Source organism: Mesoplodon bidens (genome assembly GCF_964165515.1).
Source record: "Mesoplodon bidens genome assembly, chromosome: 6".
NCBI classification, from domain to species: domain Eukaryota; kingdom Metazoa; phylum Chordata; class Mammalia; order Artiodactyla; family Ziphiidae; genus Mesoplodon; species Mesoplodon bidens.
Genome location: NC_138162.1, coordinates 12,232,347 through 12,256,280, shown reverse-complemented (window position 1 = coordinate 12,256,280; position 23,934 = coordinate 12,232,347). Strand labels below are relative to the sequence as shown.

Genomic DNA, 23,934 nt, shown 5'->3' with positions numbered 1-23,934 from the left:
TAGCTCAAAGTAGATCAAAGACCTCAGTGTAAGAGCTAAAAGTATAAAACTCTTAGAAGAAAATAGGGGTAAATTTTCATGACTTCAGGTTTAGAGGTGGATTCTAAGATATACCAAAAATACAAGCAACAAAGGAAAAAGAATAGATTTAATTGGACTGTATCAACAATAAAGTCTTTTCTACCTCAAAGGATACTATCAAAAAAGTGAAAAGTCAACCCACAGAATGAGAGAAAAATGTTTGCCAACTGTAAGTTACTTGTATCTACGATATATAAGGAGCTAAGCAACCTGTTTATCAACTACCAAATGGATAAATAAAATGTGGTCTAGAGTGGAATATTAGTTGGTCATAGGAATGAAGTACTGATGCATGCTGCAACACAGATGAACCCTGAAGAACATTATGTTAAGTGATAAGCAAGTCACAAAAGTCCACTAATTACAGCGTTCCAATAGTATGAAATGTCTAGAATAGTCAAATCTTTAGAGGCAGAAAATAAATAAGTGTTTGCTTAGGGTTGGAGATACTGGAGGAAGAGAAGAGTTGATACCTCAGGAGGTAGGGTGTTTTCTTTTTGAGGTAATGAAAATATTTTAAGATCGACTTTGGTGGTGGTTGCACATATCTGTTAATATACTCAAAACCATAGAATAGAATGTATACTTTAAATGGGTGAATTGTATTTGGAAATGTCCCAGTACAAATACTTCGGAAAGCTGGATGAAATAGAATAAATAGCCTTTCAGTTACATAGCTCTATTCACAAGAAAGTGAAGAAAGTCCCCAAGGAACAAAAGCAAAGAGGAACCTGAAAGCCAGACCTATACACATGTGCTGACTTTGGGCAAGATTGACAGCAAGAAGAGCAGGCTGTTTTGAGTCCTGAAAGGGAGAGATAATGTTAGCTTGGACTAGAGGGTGAATGGACTGTGATTCAGGATATATTTTCAAGGTAGAGCTGATTGGTATTAAGGTGGGCAAATTAGATATGGGATTTGAGGCAGAGAGAAGTAAAGTTGCTTCCTAGATTTTGGCCTGAACTGTTAGGTATATGGTTTCACCATTTAGTGAAATGGGCAAGAGATAGGAAGACCAGGTTTGGGGCAGGGGACAGGGGAATCAAAGTCCTGTTTAGGACATATTAAATTTGAGATGACTATTAGATGTCATTTTTAGATGTCAGGTAGTTAGTTGCATGTATGTGACTGATGTTCAGGAGAGAGAGTGGCTGACATCCAACAGTATATAGATGGTATTCAAAGCTACGGGATTAGATGAAGCAACAAGGGAAAAGCAACAAATAACATAGAAGGGAATCCCAATAAGGTTACCAGCTGATTTTTCAGCAGAAACAGACAACTGTTTCAAGGATTTTTTGCTAACAAAGAGGAGCTGAAAAATAGGTACCTGAAGGGTGATATGGATTCCAGTGAGGGGTTTTATGATATTTATATACTGATAAGAATTATTCAGTAAAGGGGGACATTGCTACTACAAAATAAGAGCAAACTCTTTGATTCAATTAGGGAAAAGGGTTTTGTGTGTATAAGTGGAAGGGTTAGCCTAGGAACAGTTTCTGAAATAGGAAGATAGCATAAGTGAGTACAGATGCAAATAGATCAGTCTTCTCTCCTTTTGGATTTGTTCCTGTCGAAAATTTTCTTGTTAATTTTTGAAGTACTGTTAGACTTATTCTTTCTGTTTCTTATTTGATGAACCATTTTCGGTAAATGGGAAGGACCCTCAGGGCTTCTCCAGAGAACTTTTTGCTCACTCTCATTTATCTTGTTCACCAAAAGGAGATAGTTCTGTTTTTGGGTTTTTAAAAATATTAATTAATTAATTAATTAATTAATTAGTTTCTGGCTGCGTTGGATCTTCATTGCTGTGCCCAAGCTTTCTCTAGTTGCGGCGAACCAGGGGCTACTCTTCGTTGCGGTGTGCAGGCTTCTCATTGCAGTGGCTTCTCTTGTTGTGGAGCATGGACTCTAGGCACGTGGGCTTCAGTAGTTGCTGGCACCTGGGCTCAATAGTTGTGGCTCACAGGCTCTAGAGCACAGGCTAGAGCGTGTCTCCTGCATTGGCAGGTGGATTGTCAACCACTGCGCCACCAGGGAAGCCCCAATAATTCTGTTTTATAGACCAGGAAATTGAGCAACATGTTTTCCAAATTTAAAATGTTTCCTCTATGTATTTTCATGTAATTACAGTACATCTACACAGCATATTGGTTTATTGGCTACAGAACTAGTAAGTGAAGATTAAAAATTATTGTTAAATCTGTGAGATCTGTCATCAGAAGAAGGTATAATAGGATATCTACAGATGTGTTGCCAGTGATGCCCACACTTCTTTATGAAACTGTTTTTTCAACCCCTGGTAGATTCTAAAATTGCAGTGGAGTTAGAGGATACATTTGAAAGGTCTGTCACTATTCCACCCTGAAGTTCTAATTGAGTGTTTTGTTGAACATTCAGTTGAAAGCTAGTAATCTACCAACTTCTGTTAGGTACTGAGGATAAAAACTCCATTTTGGGAAACATGACTTAGAAAACCTAAAAATGTCTCGATACAAAATACTTAGGAAAGCTGGATGAAATATAACAAATACCCTTTTTAAAAAAAATAAATTTATTTATTTATTAATTTTTGGCTGTGTTGGGTCGTTGCTGAGTGCTGGCTTTCTCTGGTTGCAGCGAGTGGGGGCTACTCTTCGTTGCGGTGCGTGGGCTTCTCATTGCGGTGGCTTTTCTTTGTTGCGGAGCCCGGGCTCTAGGCGCGCGGGCTTCAGTAGTTGTGGCACGAGGGCTCAGTAGTTATGGCTCACGGGCTTAGTTGCTCTGCAGCATGTGGGATCTTCCCGGACTAGAACTCGAACCCGTGTCCCCTACATTGGCAGGCGGATTCTTAACCACTGCACCACCAGGGAAGTCCCAACAAATACCCTTTTAATTGTATAGCTGTATTCACAAAAATGTAAAGAAAATCCCCAAGGAACGAAAGCAAAGAGGAAAATGAAAGCCAGAACTATATGTATGAGCTGACATGGGGCCTGCTCTGGGGGAATTTGCTGTTCTTTATAACCAGTGGACTTGGGATTTGATAGGTAAATTAAGTAAGAGATAAGGCCTTGGATTTTACAGAGAGAGGTTTTGGAACTGAGATTTCCTTATAAAGCACACTCGGGATACATCCTAACTTGAAAGGATATACTTGAAAAAATAATAGTAGTAACCTGCCTACAGTCACAGGAAAAAAATAAGGAAGCTTCTCTGTCTTACCTTGGACACTGATTGGAGGGGAGTCTTGTTGAGTATTTGTACCCATAGGCTTGCCTTCATGTATGTTTGGGGTTTTAATTTATACTACCTTCTTGTTCCTGGGTTAGTAATACTTTTGGGGCACCTGACAGAATCAGCTGTAAAACTATGGAGGGACATGCTTGCCACCCAGGCTGCATAGTATTCCCACAGGTAACTCTGATAAAGAATAGTGCACAATGCAAAATTTACAAAGAATGGGGCTTCCCTGATAGCACAGTGGTTAAGAATCCACCTGCCAATGCAGGGGACACGGGTTCGAGCCCTGGTCTGGGAAGATCCCACATGCCACGGAGCAACTAAGCCCATGCGCCACAGCTACTGAGCCTGTGCTCTAGAGCTGGCGAGCCACAACTGCCAAGCCCACACGCCTAGAGCCCGTGCTCCACAACAGGAGAAGCCACCGCAATGAGAAGCCCACGCACCGCAACAAAGAGTGGCCCCTGCACCTCTCAACTAGAGAAAGCCCGTGCACAGCAACGAAGACCCAACGCAGCCCAAAATAAATAAATTAATTAAATTTTTAAAAAAGACTAACCTTTAAAAAAAAAATTTACAAAGGACAATTCACCATGAGCAGGAGTTAGCAAACCCCCAGTAAGATCAAATCTCACCAAAACTTTGGCATCTGAATTATTAGCTGTAACCTTAAGATGGGTATGATTAAAATGACTAAAGATTTAAAGAAAATTTTGGAAATGTTAGAAAATAACATTACAAAAGATTTTAATATACCAAGCAAACTAAAACTAGAACTTCTACAAGTGAAAATTAGACCCAGTGAAATTAAAGGTACAACAGATATATTACCTACAAAAAGAATCTGAGGAAATTACTCAGAAAATAACATTGAAAGATGATAAAATATGAAAACGCAATTAAGAAACATGGAGACTAGGATTCGAAGGACCAACATGTACCTAAATATTCCTTAAGAATCGAATGAGGGAGGGGGGACCACTGACGGTCTAGTGGTTAGAACTCCGTGCTTCCACTGCAGGGGTCACGGGTTGGATTCCTGGTTGGGGAACTAAGATCCTGCATGCCGCACAGCACAACCAAAAAAAAAAAAAAAGAAAGAAAGAATAGAATGAGGGAGAAGGAAATTGGTATAATAGCTGAATATCTTCCGAAAGTGATAAAGGATATAAACCCTCAGCTTAAAGAAACAGAATGAGTCCCAACCAGGATGACAGTGAAACTGTAGAACATCACAGCCAAAGAGTAGTTCTTAAAAGGCTGAGTGAGAATCAAGATGAATAGGACATAGTTCATGTCCTCAAGATGCTTATAGCTTAGGGTAGATGACACTTGTTAAAATGTTGTTGCAGGGCTTCCTTGGTGGCGCAGTGGTTGAGAGTCCGCCTGCTGATGCAGGGGACGCAGGTTCATGCCCCGGTCCAGGAAGATCCCACATGCCGCGGAGCGGCTGGGCCCGTGAGCCATGGCCGCTGAGCCTGCGCGTCCGGAGCCTGTGCTCCGCAACGGGAGAGGCCACAACAGTGAGAGGCCCGCGTACCGCAAAAAAAAAAAATGTTGTTGCAGTCATTTCTACTAGTCTTTGCTTTGTAACAAACTAACTCAGGTTTGAAAAACTGTTATTTCTCATGATTTTATGGATTGACTGGGTAGTTTTGCTGGTCTTGCTTAGGCTCATACAACTTCGTTCAGTTGGTACGTTGGCTGGGGACTGGGCTTGACTGGGTCTCTCCATGTGGTTTTCAACTTAGGCTTCTTCACAGCATGGTGGTCTGAGGGCAGATGTGAAAGCTGTAAGACCTCTTTTAAGGCTAAGGCTTATAAGTTACATGGTGTCATTTCTACCACATTCTGTTGTAGAAAAGCAAGTCACAACGCCAGCCCAGATTCATGGGATTAGAGAAATAGACTATATCTCTTGATGGAGGAGCTGTAGAGATTTTGTGGCCATATTTAATTTTCAACATGAGTATAATTAGATCAGTGCTATGATAGAGGTTAACAAAAGGATGCTATAGAACAGAGCAGGTAGAAACTTATCCCAGCTTGGGGGAGGAGTCAGGGGGAAGGCTTCTCAGAGAGGATAGTGTGCTTCAGTTAAACCCTTAAAAGGAAAGCTTTATGTGATAGTGTAGTTATAAAAAACACAGGTATTTGTCTTTATGAAATGTTTTGACAACTCACATCAAAATCTGAGAATTTTCCATAAGTTCAGAACATGCTGCATTTTCTCTCACTTCCCTGGTGTAGGAATCTTACACACTTTAGCCAAAGATACTCTTTAAATGTTGGTCGGGGTACATTGATGAGATAGTACTGCCGAGGCAGAAAGTTCAGTTAGAGGATTTTTCTAAGCTTTTTAATCTTCATAGAGTTTTCTTCTTGGAAAATCCAGCTGACATTATTTTGGTTGAAAAAAGTTGCCAGGCTTTATTAAAGTAGTTAGCAAATACAGAAGTCACTCCTCCTCACTTAGTACTGCCTAAACTAATCTTCTGACTCAGTTTCTGAAATTGTATTGGAGTCAGTTGATCTTGTCCTCTAAAGTGCAGATCTTTTATTCAAGCAAAAGTTAGTGAACCATGAATACACAGTTTAATTAAGGGGATCAGACTGGTGGCGGGGTAGACGCTTAAGTAAATATGTCATCATGACAAAATTCATCAATTGCTGGAATAGAGATATGAGCAGAATTATATGAGAGCATAATTGTTGCCTGAAGAAGAAAAGAAAGGTTTTCATAGAGTAGGTAACAGTTCAGCAGAGCATTAAAGAGTCATTAAGAATTTCCCAAAGAAGAGAGTCTGTGACATGTGGAAAGATCAAGAGGCTTGAAAGAGCCTGGAGTTGGGACCATTGCATGCAGTAGAATTGAATGTGCTTGCTTTTCTTTTTCTCCCAAGATGCGAATAGCCTTTTTGTCATTTTTTTCCCTGTAATTAAAATAATATATGCTTGATTTAGAAAATTCAGACAATAAGAAAAGTAAGTAAAACCTAGCCATAATCCCATTATTTAGCAAAACATTCATAAGTATTTTGACATTTGACATTGACATTTGACAATTGACATTTTTTGGGGTTTTTTTTTTGGCTGCGTTGGGTCTTCGTTGCTGCGCACGGGCTTTCTCGAGTTGCGGCGAGCAGGGGCTACTCTTCGTTGTGGTGCGCAGGCTTCTCATTGCAGTGGCTTCTCTTGTTGTGGAGCACGGGCTCTAGGCACGCAGACTTCAGTAGTTGCAGCACGTGGATTCAGTAGTTGCAGCACGCAGGCTTCAGTAGTTTGCAGCACATGGGCTCAGTAGTTGTGTCGTGCGGACTCTAGGGCGTACAGGCTCAGTTGCGGCGAGTGGGGGCTACTCTTCGTTGCAGTGCGCAGGCTGCTCGTTGCAGTGGCTTCTCTTGTTGTGGAGCATGGGCTCTAGGCGCACGGGCTTCAGTAGTTGTGGCACATGGGCTCAGTAGTCGTGGCTCATGGACTCTAGAGTGCAGGCTCAGTAGTTGTGGCACACGGGCTTAGTTGCCCCGTGGCATGTGGGATCTTCCAGACCAGGGCTCGAACCCGTGTCCCTTGCATTGGCAGGCGGATTCTTAACCACTGCACCACCAGGGAAGCCCTGTGCCTTGCTTTCTGATAAGACGAGATTTATATACTTGGTTTGAAATGGCTCAGCTCTTACCGTGAAGCCAAGTAAAATTACTTAGTTTGAACCATTTTTATTTGTATTTTCACTGCAGTATGCCACAAGTAGTGGGAACTGTAGATCATCAGGAATTTATCTTTAATTTTCTGATTGTGGATTTTTCTAGCACACACTTTCATTTCCTAAGCATGCTTTCTTGAAGACATAAGATCTCTACTGGAAAAGCATCTCAAACTGCCTAAAGTAGCTTTGTATAACTGGTAAATCAAGTAGAGCCTAGTTGGTATTGTTGCAGTGAAGGGAAACAGGAGCTATAAAGTTAGAAGCAGAAAATTAACACCAGGAAATGACTGGATATTGCCTTTGGAACATTTTGTCCTTTGATTCCATAAATGCAGTTTTGCTCTCAAGGAAATGGGCTTGTAGCCAATTCTACCATTCAAGTTATTACCTTTATTTGATATTATTTAGAAAGGACAGATGTTATTCCAGTAATGCTTCTTTTGCACATAAATAGTGGGTGTGTTCTTAGTTTTCTTTGGACCAAGGAAAGTGGAAGAACTACTTTTTTTTAAGTTATTATTTGTTTTTTTTTTTTTTTTTTTTTTTTTTTTTTTGCGTTATGCGGGCCTCTCACTGCTGTGGCCTCTCCCCCTGCGGAGCGCAGGCTCCGGACGCACAGGCTCAGCGGCCATGGCTCACGGGCCCAGCCGCTCCGCGGCATGTGGGATCCTCCCAGACCGGGGCACGAACCCGTGTCCCCTGCATCGGCAGGCGGACTCTCAACCACTGCGCCACCAGGGAAGCCCTATTATTTGTTTTTTTAACTTCACCTCCAGTAGGTGGACCAGAGTTTATTTAGAAATAGTTGTGTGTTGGGTAGGGAGATATTAATTGGATGCTTACTAGTTGGCAGGTACTGTGATGTGAGAAATGAGACAATCCCTATAAAAATCACATGATTCAGTGCCTGCCTATAATGTAAATAATAAGTGTCCCATGATCATATTACTGAATCATTGAACCATGACAATCTTGTGAGATAGGTATTAACGTTCTCATTTTATTTATTTATTTGGCTGCGCTGGCTCTTCGTTGCTGAGTGCGGGCTTTCTCTAGTTGCGGTGAGCAGGGGCTACTCTTCATTGCAGTGCGTGGACTTCTCGTTGCAGTCGCTTCTCTTGTTGCGGAGCACTACGGGCTCTGGGCGCATGAGCTTCAGTAGTCGCAGCACGTGGGCTCAGTAGCTGTGGCGAACGGGCTTAACTGCTCCGCGGCATGTGGGATCTTCCCGGACCAGGGATTGAACCCGTGTCCCCTGCATTGGCAAGGGGATTCTTAACCACTGTGCCACCGGGGAAGTCCAACATTCTCATTTTAGAGATGAGACAGTTGTGGCTTCTAGAGGTTAATTTGTCCATAGCCAATAGAGTTAGTGTTAGAGGCATGTCCCCAACTCAGATCTGTCTTATTGTGGAGCCCAAGTAGGACTACTAAGTACAGTTGCATAAGCTACACTGTGCAATACCAGGGGGGTGCTGTTCACATAGTCTGTGATGTGAATGGTGCCCCCTGGAGTTGTGCCACAAGCCAACTCTTGTCCCAGTTGTGTTTTTTGTTTTTCTTTTGTTTACCACTAGTCTACTTTGTAAGCAGAATTATGAATAAATCATTCACCGAACAGTCTCTGTCCTTGCAAACATTCATGTCTATGTTTGGCTATTTAATGTTTTTTTTCTTCTCAATTCAGGACTGTTTTAAAGAACTCTCCCCTCCTCTTCTTTTTTTTTTTTTTCTTTTTTTTGTGGTACGCGGGCCTCTCACCGTTGAGGCCTCTCCTGTTGCGGAGCACGGGCTCCAGATGCGCAGGCTCAGCGGCCATGGCTCATGGGCCCAGCCGCTCCGGGGCATGTGGGATCCTCCCGGACCGGGGCACGAACCCGTGTCCCCTGCATCGGCAGGCGGACTCTCAACCACTGCGCCACCAGGGAAGCCCCCCTCCTCTTCTTAAAGATTACGTGGAGATGAACACAAATCTAAATATGATTCTTAGTTGTATTATCCATACATACCGGCTTTGCTTTTTTATTTTTATATTTGGGCTAAATTAAGTTAGAAGTCTTTTTTTGGGCTTCAAAATAAAGATAATTGTTTGTGTTTTGTAGCATGCTGTTTGGTCCTGCCCAGTATTCTTATGGTAAATGTTAAACTTTAATGACACTCATAAAATGTTAAGGTTTAATGATACTTTAATGCCACTCATAATAGGACATGGTATTTATTTTTGTTTTATTTTTAAGTAGTTAACAAAGCTAAAATAAATCTTTCAGATTTCCTTTTCTAGCACTAAACCAAAATCTGTAGAATACCCAATATCCAAATTGGATAAAAGAATACTTTGGCTTTTATTCTTGGCATTTATAAAATTCAGTTCATTAAACGTGTATTGTAGATATACTCTGTACCCTCAGCTACCCGAAGCTTTGGGAATATAAAGATAATTGAAGAAACAGTCTCTGCTATCTAATAATGCCCAGCCTGGTTGAAGAGGCCCACTAAGCAAATATTCTCTAAAACAAGTAGCAATGCTGGAGTAAATAAGTATGCTAATATTTTGGTAGCACTCTCTAAGGAGGGAGTGATTAAACCGCATATTATCAGGCTTAAGATCTCTCAGAGGAGGTAACAGAATTTAAGCTTGGTCTTTAAGAGTAGAAGGCAAAGGAGAGGAAGGCTTTCCAGGGAAGGGAATGGTCTGTGCAAAGTCTGGATGTTTGAGGGTTTATGGTGTGTCTTGGGGAGTTTGAGTAGTTTGATGTGACAGGTAAGAGATGGAAAAGTAAATTGGGCAGAGTTGTGAGAAACTCATAGAACATAGTAATGAATATGGGCATTATCTTATGGACATTGAGGAAACATGGGAGGGTATAAAAATAAGGCAGTGCTTGATCAGAACTAAGATTTGCACTTGTAATTTGAATGGCCATATGAATGACAGGTCAGAGGGGAGTGAGAAAGAAGGCAGGGAAACTACTACCTTTCCAGTAGGCTTATGTAAAGTGAAAGAGATTCCTATGGTGTTAGCTATGCAGAGAGACAGAGGACAAAAATGGGCACTTGAGCAAGGAGCAGTAGGATTTGTGAGTAGTGTGGAAATGAGAGGAGTGAAGGATGACTGTAATCCTTCACTTGGTAACTGAGTGGAAAGTAGTGCAATTCATTAATTTTTTTTAAAGATACAGGAAGAGAATTAGAGTTCAGTTTTGACAGGAAGTTTGGAGTATCTAGCTGAAGGTGTCTGTCCATTAGACAGGGAGGGGTTGTAGATGTATGTTAGGGATTGTTTATGTATCGTTGGGATTGGATGAACTGGCACAGGAGAATCTGTAAAGTGAAGTTATTGCCAAGAACAGAATCCTGGACGAACACCTTTTGAGGGGCATGTAGAGAAAAGGAACAGTTGTGTTCTCAAATTGCATCTTTCATAGAAACCACATTTTTTTTTCTATTTAAAAAAATAGTATTTTTTAAAAGAGCAGTTTTAGATTCACAGCAAAATTGAGAGGAAGGTACAGAGATTTCCCATATAACCTCTGCCCCCACACATGCATAGCCTCTCCCACTATGAATATCCCTTCTAGTTTAAGTCTATTGAGGTAAAATTTACACACAGTAAAATACAGCCCTTTTAGGTATGCAATTCTATGAACTTGAATGAATGTAAAGTCTTACGTAATCACCACGACCACCACAGTCAAGATACAGAATATTTTCATTACTCCAGAAAGTCCCTTTATAGTTCTTTTTAGTTATTCATCTTTCCCCTTCCCAGCCTCTGTCAATCAGTTATCTGATTTCTGTCTCTATAGTTTTGCCTTTTCCGGAATGCCATGTAAATTGAATCATACAGTATATTATAGCCTTTTGTGTCCACTTCTTTTACTTAGAATAATGCTTTTGAGATTTATCCATGTTATTTTAGTATCAGTGGCAGTTTGTTTACCCATTCACCAGCTGATAAACATTTACTTTGTATTCAGTTTTTGGCAATTATGAATAATGCTGCTATAAACATTCACAGACAGGTCTTTGTATAGACATGTATTTTTATTTTTCTTGGGTAAACACCTAGGAGTGAGTCATAGATAAGTGTATGTTTAACTTTATAAAATTTACATAAAGTGACTGTACCATTTTGTATTCCCACCAGCAGTGTATGAGAGTTATTCAGTTGCTCCACATTCTTGCCAGCCCTTGGTATTTTCAGGATTGTTTTGTTTTTAATTTTAGCCATTCTTATAGGTGTATAGCGGCATCCTATTGTGGTTTCAGTTTCCCTAATGGTTAATGACACTGAGTTTCTTTCAAATGCTTATTTGCATTGTCTTCTTGGGTGAAACCCTTTTTTTAAATTGGGTTGCTTGTTTTATTATTGAGTTGTAAGAATTCTGTGTATATTTTGGTTATAATTCCTTCCTCAGACATATGATTTGTAAATATTTTCTTGAAGTCTGTGGCTTGTCTTTTCATTCTGTGAACAGTGTCTTCCAAGCAGCAGTTTCTAGTTTAATAAAGTGCATTTCATTTTTTTCTTTTATGCATACTTTTTGTGTCCTAAGAAATCTTTGTGTCCCAGAATTATGAAGACTTTTTCCTGTGTTTTCTTCTGTAAATATTATAGTTTTAGGATTTACATTTAGATCTGCAGTCCATTTTGCATTAATTTTGTATGTGACGTAAAGAGATTGATGTTTTTGCATATGTATGATGTCAAGTTAATTGTTCCACCACCATTTGTTTTATTTTATTACCTTTCTCTGTTGAATTATCTGGCCAACTTTGTTGAAACCAATTGGCCATGTATGTGTGGTTCTATTTCTGGATTCTGTTTTGTTTCCTTGGTCTGTATTATCTGTCCTTTCACTAATACCGTGTCTTGATTACTTTACCTGCAACGACATTTATTTTAGAGATCATCGTGGTATCTGTTAGGAATGCTGTTGGCAGCAAGGAACAGAAAGCCCTGCTAATAATGAGTTTATTTTTGTTATGACAAGAAGTCAGAGACAAGCAGTTGCTGATTTAAGCTGTTCATTTATACGAGGGGTTAACAAACTATAGCCTGCTGGCCTAATCTGGCCTGCCACCTGTTTTGTAAATCACCTGTGGAGGTTCTGGAACATGCATATGCCAAGGCTTTATCTCTGAGACTGATTTAGTTGCTAGGGTAGGAGGTGAGGGGATAGAGGGAGGATCAGGTATTTGAATTTTAACATGCTCCCTGGTGATATTGGTAATTGTGTTGTTTAGTCATGGTTAAGAACCATTAATCTAAGGTTGGTTCTTAGAGTGTGGTCTCCAGACTAGCAGCATCACCATCTCCTGGAAACTTTTTAAAAATTCAAATTATCAGGCCCATCCCAGCCTTACTGAATGGGAATTCTTGTTAGGGCCCAACAGATTGTGTTTCAACAAGTTCACCAGGTGATTCTTAGGCATGCCAAAGCTTGAGAACCTTGAAAAGCATTGCTGAGTGTTTCCCAGATAAGCCTAGGGAAGATTAATTGACTGTCTTTTAAAAAACAAAAAACTTAATTGAGATAAGTATTAAATTATGTGACAGATAGTTAAGTTTGAAAGTGGATTGAAGGTGCACAAATGATCTAACATGGTAAGTGCTGAGTACTGTATTGGACCTAATTATTCAAAGCATAAGTTAGGTTGCTATTTTTAAGCAGCTTTTAAAAATCATTTTTTTGTGTGTGCATTACTTTTCCCTACTCTTTAAGGAAGAGTTAAGGAAATAGAAGGCAGTTGTTATGTTTATAGACTTTATAAACAAGGGAAGACTGCAGATAAACATGTATAAACACAAAAGACAAACATATAAACATGTTTCTTTCAGGGTTTATGAATATATTACAGTGGAGGTAGCCTATCCAAAAGAAAACTTGAGTTTATTTAGCCTACATACCAAAGAAAAAACAGTACCTCATAGCATGTAAAATGTGTCTTCAGTTTAGTTTGCTCTTTAATGGTAACCTTCCCAGTTATAATTACTAATTGCTTAAACATGGAGTCTAATATCTTTTCTTCATCTCTTTTTAGGGAGCTGTAAATATCCTACTTATGTTGTTTCTCCTTCCACTTGGACAATGGTTTAGATTCAATTAGGCTATCTTTTATTTCCTGCAGGTGATTCCTGCAATATTTCTTATCCAGTTCTGAAAAAATAAGAGGTTAATTAGAACTAAGCTCTAGTTTGTTTTCTAGGTGCTTTAAAAAACTTTTGAAAGCAGAACTTCTGAAAAAAGAAATTTGATTACACTTGTGATGTATAGGATCAGGCATAACAAAGAGTTAAACTTATTTGACTGAATTGTAGTTCCAATAGCAGTAACTCTGAATATAAAAGGAAGTTCACAAAAACAGATGCTGTCATTGAAACCAGAGACTGAACACCTCTCCGGCCCTTATTTCCAAGGCAAGAATAGCTGACATGTTAGAATTTCCTTGGGAAAATGTAGCAAAAAAGACTTAAGACTGTTTCTCAATCATAGTTTACAGCCAAAGGGGCTTGAATTTTATAGAGTTACAAAAGATGTTTGAACTGGGTTCCTTAGTAGTCCAGAGTACCTCTGTTATTGGAATTTTGCTTCCTAGTTGTGTCTTAATTTTACTGAGAAGACCTCATTGTCTTTAACAATCTCATAGCCCCACCCATTTTAACTTTTTGTCAGGTTTTGGTCTTCAGAACCCTCCTAAATCAGCACACTTTTTTTTCATCATGATTTCCTTTTCGTAAATTAATTCTCTTGTTAATTTTTCTAGTATTTCTTGAAGAAGCATTTGGGGACAATACTGGGTTTTGTCACTTGTGGTTTTCCTTAGCGTTGGGAAGTCTCCACTTGATTCTGCACTTGTTTACTTCCTTGTTGAGCAACTAATAATAAACCATCATGACTCTAGAAAAATACTTGACATTGAAAAGGAATGCTTCTGTTCCTCAGGGTCATCTTATACGTGCATCTCCCCAGCTTTATTCAAATGTCTCAGAACTTTAAGAACCATTTATGTCAGAGAAGTCTCCCTCAGAAATACAGGAGACTTACTTATAGCAAGGGTGGTAAAAATGCATGTGATGATTTACTACCTAATAACTATGTTTCTACTGATAATTTTTGGAAGCAAACACATTTTCCCTTTTCATTAAGCATAAGAGAAGCTTTTCCTCTTTTTTTAAATAAATAAATAAATAAATAAATTTACTTTTGGCTTGTTGTTGCTGCACGTGGGCTTTCTCTAGTTGTGGCGAGCAGGGGGGCTGCTCTTCGTTTTGGTGCGCGGGCTTCTCATTGTGGTGGCTTCTCTTGTTGCGGAGCACGGGCCCTAGGCATGCGGGCTTCAGTAGTTGTGGCACGCAGGCTCAGTAGTTGTGGCTTGTGGGCTCTAGAGCACAGGCTCAGTAGTTGTGGCGCACGGGCTTAGTTGCTCCGCGGCATGTGGGATCTTCCCGGACCAGGGCTCGAACCCGTGTCCCCTCCATTGGCAGGCGGATTCTTAACCACTGCACCACCAGGCAAGTCCTAGAAGCTCCTCCTCTTAACAAGCTTTATTTCTCATCAGACAAGTAAAATTACAAATATTTTAGTTGTTATTAGTTTAGGACACTGTAGAAAACTTTTAATAAAATTGACAGACTATCACATATATTTCTGAGTATTAGTCTCAAATTCACTATACACTTTTTCATGAAAAGCTGTATGAATTAAGAGAGCCGCGGCAGCTCTTATTTATTATAGATCTTGATTTATTCTGTTTTTTAAAGACATTCAGAAGATATCTATATATCAAAAGAATTGCTGATGATTTTCTCTAGATGTGGACCCATTTAAATCAGTACTGGCCTCTCTCATTTTGTTGATTGCATATATTTGTGACCCTTAGATTATAGGGAATGGAAGTGAACAGCAGCTGCAAAAAGAGCTAGCAGATGTGCTGATGGATCCTCCAATGGACGACCAGCCAGGGGACAAGGAGCTTGTGGAAAGGTCACAGTTGGATGGCGAAGGAGATGGGCCTCTTTCTAATCAACTCTCAGCTTCATCCACCATTAACCCTGTGTCATTAGTAGGGCTCCAGAAACCAGAGATGAGCCTGCCAGTGAAACCTGGACAAGGAGGTTAGGATTGCTGCATTGCTTGCATAACTGAAGGTTATTGTTTTTAATATTTGAGTGTCCATTCTGTACTAGGTTTGATTCAAAGCAAGCAAAAAGCATTATCTATGTTTTCTAGACTCTTCAGATTCTAGATTTAGGGGGCTGTGAGAGGAGTAAATATATGTACTATTCTGATTTCCTTTTAAATGTATGTCATTTTTAAAAAAAAATTTATTGGGATAGAGTTGATTTACAATGTTGTTTTAGTTTCAGGTGTGCAGCAAAGTGAATCAGTTATACATATACATATGTCCACTCTAAATGTATGTCATTTATACCAAAGAAAGAGAAACAGTAGCTATAAGACATTGAGGGAATCTTAGAGTATTTAAGGATCTTTTTTCAGGAAAGAAGGAATTTGAGAATAGTGTTGGAGAAATAGAGGAATAATGCTTGGTGAAGAGATGTTTGCCCCAGGCCTTTATAGCTTGGCGGGAATAGTTGTCAAGTTGAAAAAAGGGAGCTGAAAGACATAGCAAGGAAGGAGAAAAAAGGCAATTATAAAGGCTTTGGGGAAAGTAGGGTGTTAAAACTGTAGATGTTTATTGGGAAAGGGAAAGCAAGGGGACTGAGAACATGATAGAGTAGCTACAATGATGAATGAGAAAAATAATTATAACAGCAGATCAGAAAGAAGACAGAGATAGGATTTTTCAGGGTGGTAAAATACTAAATGTATTTTTGACCTCAATGTAAATTATAAAGTCAAAACAAATTAGAGGAGTCAGAAAGGTAAATCAGATCTGAGTCTCAGGTCACCTTTTAGATTTGGGATTGAGACTACAGCCATACCTAAAATTTTTAGTGTTGGTGACAGAGTTCTGGTGTGAGATTTCTGGCTTTAATGGGCATTTCTTCTGGGGCAATGGCATATTCTCTCATTAGTATTCAATTTTGGAACCTAAATGTAACTTGTAGATTTTTACTTGATATTCGTGTCAACAAAATATCAAAATGAAAATAATCACCTCCTTATTGTTTCTTTCAGATTCTGAAGGGTCTAGTCCTTTCACACCAGTGGCTGATGAGGACAGTGTAGTTTTCAGCAAACTAACTTATTTAGGCTGTGCCTCAGTAAATGCTCCCAGGAGTGAAGTGGAAGCCTTAAGGATGATGTCCATCTTAAGGGGCCAGTGTCAGATTTCACTAGATGTAACCCTGTCAGTGCCGAACGTATCTGAAGGAACTGTGAGGTGAGACCAGCTTCTTGAAATGTTTGTATTCAATACCGTTTGATCATATTTCTGACCTACAGTTTTAGAAAGAAGCAGTAGTGAACAAAATCTTTAATTATTTTATTCATGCAATGGTTAATTCATCTGGCACTTAGTTATCACGTCTTCCAAGGATTGTGACCTTTATGAAAAATAGTCACTTGTTTGAACAGTTTTGTATACTCTTCCCCACCCCAATTCTGTGTAGCACATTAGAAATTTAAATGTTTTGGGGATTATTGAAACATGTTGACCTAAGAGTCTGCCTAACAATTTATATTTTTCATGTGCCCCCAATACAAATACTAGCTTGACACATTAGTTCAATATGAGATTTCATGCTGACTTCGGAAGTTACAGAAACCTGTTGGTAAATATTAACTATTCCAGTACAGTTCCTAAATTTTTAAGATGAGGAAACTGAGGCCCAGAAAAGTCTCTCGAAATGGCTATTGTTTATACTAACTGAAACAGATAACAGTGATTAAAGGTAGCCAGTCAGATATCTATATTAGCTAGCTAAATACAGAACTCTAATAATGAGTTGAACAGAACTGAAATAAAATGACTTTTTCTTTATTATAAAAAATGCATACTTATTTCAGAAAAATCAGATGACACAATCAAAAATTGAGGAAAATACTCTTTTTAGTTTAATTTTTTTAATTGAAGTATAGTTGATTTACAATGTGCCAGTCTCTGCTGTACAGCAAAGTGACTCAGTTATACACATATAGACATTCTTTTTTCTTTAATATTTTTTTCCAGTATGGTTTATCACATGATATTGAATATAGTTGCCTGTGCTACACAGTAGGACCTTGTTGTTTATTTATCCTATTATATAATAGTTTACACCTGCTCATCCCACACTCCCAGTCCTTCCCTCCCTCACCCCACTCCCCCTTGGCAACCAAAAGTCTGCTCTCTATGTCTGTGAGTCTGTTCCTGTTTTGTAGATAGGTTCATTTGTGCCATATTTTAGATGAGGAGAATATTCTTCTACTCTCCCTTTGGTAAATAACAGTTAACATCTTGGTTTATTAAGACCCTTTTTGTATAGTTGTATGTGTATATGTTTGTGTATGTGTGTATATACCTACATATATGTGCAAGTATAATTATACAACTTAGAATCAACATTTTTAACAACAGTGGAATAATATAATACATACCATCTTGTAACATGCTTTTCTCACTTAGTTTTTTATATTGTGAATCTCTTTCCATATCAGTAAATATGCTTAAAAATTTTAACTTATGATGGCACATGATGGGCTATTCAGAAATAACCAATCTCTAATGTTACATATTTTAGTTGTTTTCATGAGAAAAGTACTACTAATAATAGCTAATATTAGACTTTTATCATATGAGCATGTAAGTGCTTTACCTGTAATTTTCTTATAAATTATTTTTTAGCTAAATTTTTATGTATTTTTGTATTTCCTTAGGATCAATTCCTAGAAAGTAGACTTATTGGGTCAAAGATTTGCCCGTTTTTATGGGTTTTGATACATTGCCAAATAGCCATCTAGAAATATTGATCTAGTTCGTACTTTTATCAGCAGTGCATGAGAGTATCTGTTTCTCCACCCTCAAGCATTTTGGATTTTTAAGGTAGTAGAGTTGTAGCTGTATATGGTTAGCAGTAGTAGTAAGTTAATTAATTAATATTCCAGTTATCTGCTTATATAATCCTTCTCTTCAGTATTTAAAGAACTATTTCACAAAGACTCACAAATACTAATTTTAATTTTATTTATTAATGTGAAACTTAATAAAATTTTTTAGCACCTTTTTTTTTTTTTTTTTTTTGTAATAAAGTTTATTTCTTTATCTTTGGCTGCACTGCAGCTTGTGGGATCTTAGTTCCCTGACCAGGCCACCTCAGTGAAAGCACTAGGTCCTAACCACTGAACCATCAGGGAATTCCTTAGCACTCATTTTTATATGAGCATTCATTTTTATGTGCTTCTTAGTCAATAGTCATTCCCCCCAACTGAAGTTATACTTTGTTCTAATATATTTTAATTCTATAAAGACATGAGAAAACTAGTTTCTCTTGCCCCATGTTTTCAGAGTCTTTATCAAAGTGCCTTTGAACTTGGATTAGGTCCCCTTCTTAGGTATTTCCATTATTCCCTGGGCTTTCCCATCAGTGGCCCTGCCCATTCAGTGTTGAAATTGCATAATTTCTTTTTCAGTTTCTTTCATAGCTGTGTCATCAGTGCCCAGAATGGAGCCTGAGATGTTGTAGGTATCACATAAATATTTGTTGAATGAATACATTTTTGAATGAATGATATCCCTTTGATTTTCAGTGAATGGCATCCTTTTGATTTTATTAATGATTTTCTTTTTTTAGGTGTTAACATTTTGTACAGTCTCTCTCCCTTGTTTGCCATGAAGCAAAAGAACATGTTTCACTCTGAGAAAGCACATAACCTTTTTATTTTTTAAAATAATAAAGCAGATTAGGTCATTCTTTCAGGAGATAATGAGAAGCACAGCTTTGATGATCTATTTTGGTATTCTAATTTACCAATTATCTTTATTTAGTTTCAGACTATATAAGAAACATACTTATTGATACTGTTTATGCTTTCCTGACTGCCTCCCTAAAACATGGGGTTATGTAGTTTTTAGTATCATGGAATTGTGTAATCAGTAACTTTAAGAATTCACATATGACTTACTTATCAAGACTTAAGATTAATATGATTAACATACCAAAAATGGATTATATAATCTTTTTGCTAGAAAGATGAGTCTTGAATCATAATATGGATGTAGTGAAAATAGTCTACAGTCCCTCTAATCTCTTTATATCTTTTTCTCTGAACAGACTTTTAGATCCTCAGACAAACACTGAAATAGCAAACTACCCTATCTACAAAATCCTCTTCTGTGTTCGAGGGCATGATGGAACTCCTGAGAGCGACTGTTTTGCTTTCACTGAAAGTCATTTCAATGCAGAGCTCTTCAGAATACATGTCTTCCGGTGTGAAATACAAGAAGCTGTAAGTACTTAAGAGGGAACTGTCTGCAAATGAAACTTCATCTGTACCCTCACTACATTGAAATGGTTATAGTATTTATTATGGTCATTTATAAGCCAAACGAAATTCTCTGCTACTGTTTATTTCAGCTGGATGGGCTGAAATGTAAATAAACTTAAAAGTTTGGTCAACCAGAACCTCGTTGTTAAGAGTGTTGGTGGAGACCAATTGACTGCTGCTTAATTGGGTTAAATAGGCATCTTGGTTCTAGCAATGACGTATTTGCAAACCATTCTTTTAGAGCTAAACTTGTAGGATTATTTTTATTATAATAAATACATTCAAGTAATTCCTAACAATTTTGGAAATCATCTTTCAGATTCACAACCACTTCTTTTTTAAAGGCTCTTCTCTGACCATTTTTAGTGTTGCTTGCTTTATAGGTCTAATAAATTAGATAATTTATCAAAAGAAATCAATGGAGGAAAGATGAATTACTCCCCTCAAACAACATAGGTCACCTTCAGCCTTAACAAAAGTATTTTATTCTTGTGATAACAGCCCATTTCCTAACATGTCTGGTTGTAGGTGAGCCGGATACTTTACAGTTTTGCCACTGCCTTCCGCCGTTCTGCCAAGCAGACCCCCCTCTCAGCAACTACTGCACCTCAGACTCCTGACAGTGACATCTTTACCTTCTCTGTGTCTTTAGAAATAAAAGAAGATGATGGTAAAGGTTATTTTAGGTAGGGCATCTTATTTTATTCTTTTTATTTGAGTTTGTACTAACATGCTGTACTATCTGTGGATTTAGGGAAAGTCTAGGTCAGATTACGTAACTTTTACATTATAAAATGATTGCTTTTATGGGTAGAGTTTAAAGGAAAATAAATAGGCAAATTTGTAGAGGCAAGATTTAAAGAATTTTAAACAATAATACATATATACAATAATATATAAACAATATATATAATATAAACAATAATATATATATATTATTGGTAGCATGATACATTTTCCTACGTGAAAATGTAGAGTTTTCACGTATTTAAATGTAGGGTAGAGTTTAAATGTACCCTATTTAAATGTAGGGTAGAGTTTAAAGGAAAATAAATAGGCAAATTTGTAGAGGCAAGATTTAAAGAATTTTAAACCATAATATATATATTCAATAATATATAAACAATATATATTATATGTATAATATATATATAATATAAACAATAATATATATACATATTATTGGTAGCATGATACATTTTCCTACGTGAATATTATCACGTAGGAAAATGTATCATGCTACCATGTTCTTTTAGATGGACTCAGAATAACTGGCTGACTGCTGATATGAGATATGACAGAAACTACGTCAGCTGGATCTGTAGCTAGATTTGTTTTGCTGGAGTTTTTTTGTGTTTTGGTTGGTTAGTTGGTTGGTTTATTTGTTTTAATAATGTAAAGGTCTTAAGGCTGTTGAAATCAAGTTTTACCATTAAAGTTTATCTGGACACATTGGAAGGGGAGAATTGAGGTCTGTGTCTGAAATCTAACCTTACATAGAGGGTCATAAATAACTGGTTTTGGTTTTTAAGTAAAATTATGCTTCTTTGAGTAGTGAAAATAACCCTGGAATAGAAATTAAAACTTAGGTTTAGTTTAAACTTATTGCTACCATTAACAGTGTGACCTTTTCCAAGTTTCTTTATATCTCCTGACATTAGTTTCCTTATTTATAAAATGAAGTGGCTAGACTCTAAAGTCTTTTATAACTTTAAAATATTATGGTTGCAAGATGATTGACTTTTTTTTTTTCCTCTATAGCCCATATCACAAAATGGGTGCCACTTGGGATCATAATCAGTAGTTGCATATAGAAGTTTCTTTCCTCCATGACTACCTCATAAAATGGGTAAAATGAAATTCCATCAAAATATGAATGATTTCTAATATCTTGCTTTTAAATTAAAAAGCACAATGATTGGTCTGTTTGTTTGAAAAACTGATAACCTTTGCTCTCCCTCAAGAGACTTTGGAATTGTCATGCCATCTGGTGGCCAATTTAGTGTACAATGCAACTTCAACTTTGATTTGTACAATAAAGTGTGAGGCCTTGTGCTCTATGCTTTCTTATTAGCTATATTTCTGTTCTCACAGCAACACTGTGATGTGGTGCTTTCTGCAGTATGCATTCCTGTAGTGGGAAGTAGAAACTGTAATCTATAAACCTTGTAATAATTTTTTTCCTTTTTAAGAAACAGAAGTTTGTTTAAATAGTTTTTTCCCTTTATTAAAAATATTTATGTAGATCATTTATAAACCCCAGTTATGAATAGGAAAGATTTCTAAGATCTCTCAGAAGAGAAGCACTAGGATAATTTCTCCTCCTTCTGAGATCAGGTATATTCTAAGTAGAAAGGTAACGATCACAAATGTCCCTGGTCTGTTCACCTGTATAGCAAGGAAGTGCTATACAGAAAACCCCTGGATGGTCATTTGTTTTTCACATTTGTTAGGGCTTTGTTATCTTTTTGTTGCATTGTTTTCCTGAATTTATAGTTACAGTAGAAAATAGTGTTGTGTGACCTCATACACTGATGAAATCATTGACAAGTATGCCTTTCTTTGTCAGATTTGAACTTTTCAAATGCAGTTCCTTTCATCCAGTGATTCTGTAGTATGTCTAGGAATTTACAGAAACAATCATTGCAGTGCCAAAAGAGTTATCAGCATGAACATTCCCCTTAACACAATAATAGCAAAATTAAAAAGTGGAAATTAAATGTTGACCAGAATAGAATGGTTAAAATATGATGCATTTCACAATATATACAAATATCAAATCGTTATGTTGTAAACCTGAAACTAATGTTGTATGTCAGTTATACCTAAAAAAAGATACAATGGTATACTCATATGACTTACCACCTATTTAAAAAATATACGTATATATAGTTAGCCATAGTACAAGATAGATTGTGGTTTCGCCATAGCATGAATATAGACCAAGTGCCGTGGCAAGAATTAATGCTCTTCTTTTCATTCCTGAAAAAGTATAATCTTTATATTATTAAAATTAGAAACCTGCATTTCAGTTTAGCCCTTAGGAAAATGGAGCATTTTCATTTATATCATTCAAAACACTTCTTTCTGATCTTATTTAATCTACAAAGTACCCCATTTGATATTGTCCTTATTTTATAGGTAAAGAAAGCCAGGGAAGATAACCTGGATGTCTGTTTCTTAATGTACACAATAGGAATTAAATGTAAAATTACTTGGTTGGATCCGTTCAATGATAGTGATAAGACCAGAAATACAGTCTAGACCCCCCGACATCAGTGAAGTGAACTTCCACTGCTTATACTCTCCACCCTGCTTCCTATTAATGTATCTTTTCCTTGCCCTTCAGACTCAGGACACCAGTGATAACTTTATTTCCACTGTTGTTGTTTTAAATACTGCTGAGAGATGAGATTATATTGATTTATACTTAAGTATCCACAGAACATAGAGACTAGTGTATCTAATATAAATTAAAAACTGAGACCTGTCAATATCCTCATAGGTGAAAATTCTGTCAGCCACAAATATTTAACAGTTTGGTATGCAGAAGTTTTTCTTGCACGTTTGTCATTTTTAGACTCTTATGGTAAGATTCTTTGATTTTCTAATCTCAGCGTTATCACATGTTCTTGAATTGGTTACTGGTGTAGTAGTGCAGATGGGATTCAAACTAATTTTATTTCCTCAGAGCCAATTTTTAGTTTGAGTAGGTACTCAGAGCTCTCATGTAGCCTTTTGTATTATCTTCTAGTGGTTCTATTGCTATTATCTTAAAGTTGTACAGTAATAAGGCACAATTTAGGTTTGCTGTATATTGGCTGATTGCTGTAGCAGATTTGTAAGCCTTTGAGAACAAAGGAGCTAGAGAAAGTGGTGGGTGGGAGACCAGGGGATTATTTTGGTAAACTGTCATTTAGAGAATATTTTCAACTGTTTTCTTAAGGTGATGTTTAACTGCATCATTAATGTTATTTTTATAGTTATTACGCATGCTTACAGTAAGGTTATTACTGCTTAAGGGAAGAATTAGGCAACAGCTTACTGTTGGCTATATCTTCCTCATTTCTTGTTTTTTGAAAGCACCTTGTTTCGAAATTCAAAGCATCTATATAATTAAGTATCTTTTCTTCATTATATATTTAAACAAATAAGGCATGAATAATTTATTTGTTAAAAACAGTGACTAAATAGAAAGTGAAAAAAACTAACATTTTTTGAGTGCCTTGGAGCTTTATAAATATCTAATTTAATTTTCACAGCAACAAAAAAGAAAAAACTAGAGCCATGTTTTAGGGGTCATAAGAGTGGTTTTGTAGCTTTTATAAATGGTTACTATAATGGTTTAGTGGATTGCATATAGTAATGATGATATTTTCATATCAAGAGGCAGATGATGATTTTTAAATATCTGTTATGATTTGAATACCAGGCATAGAAAAGAATTAAATCTGATTCTTTTCAGTGCCTGATTTTCAAATCATAACAAAA

At 37.3% G+C, this 23,934-nt stretch overlaps 1 protein-coding gene across 4 annotated transcripts in view; it reads left to right on the top strand.

The window, feature by feature from the left end:
- The window catches only part of RABGAP1 (RAB GTPase activating protein 1), a 152,968-nt gene that overhangs the window by 26,925 nt on the left and 102,109 nt on the right, over positions 1-23,934 (top strand). For all 4 annotated transcript variants that reach the window (XM_081236283.1, XM_081236284.1, XM_081236286.1 and 1 more), the window contains 4 exons: positions 14,894-15,128; positions 16,156-16,360; positions 19,230-19,404; positions 19,972-20,129. In XM_081236283.1, the coding sequence (XP_081092409.1) occupies positions 14,894-15,128; positions 16,156-16,360; positions 19,230-19,404; positions 19,972-20,129 (773 nt within the window). The remainder of the gene's footprint in view (positions 1-14,893; positions 15,129-16,155; positions 16,361-19,229; positions 19,405-19,971; positions 20,130-23,934) is intronic.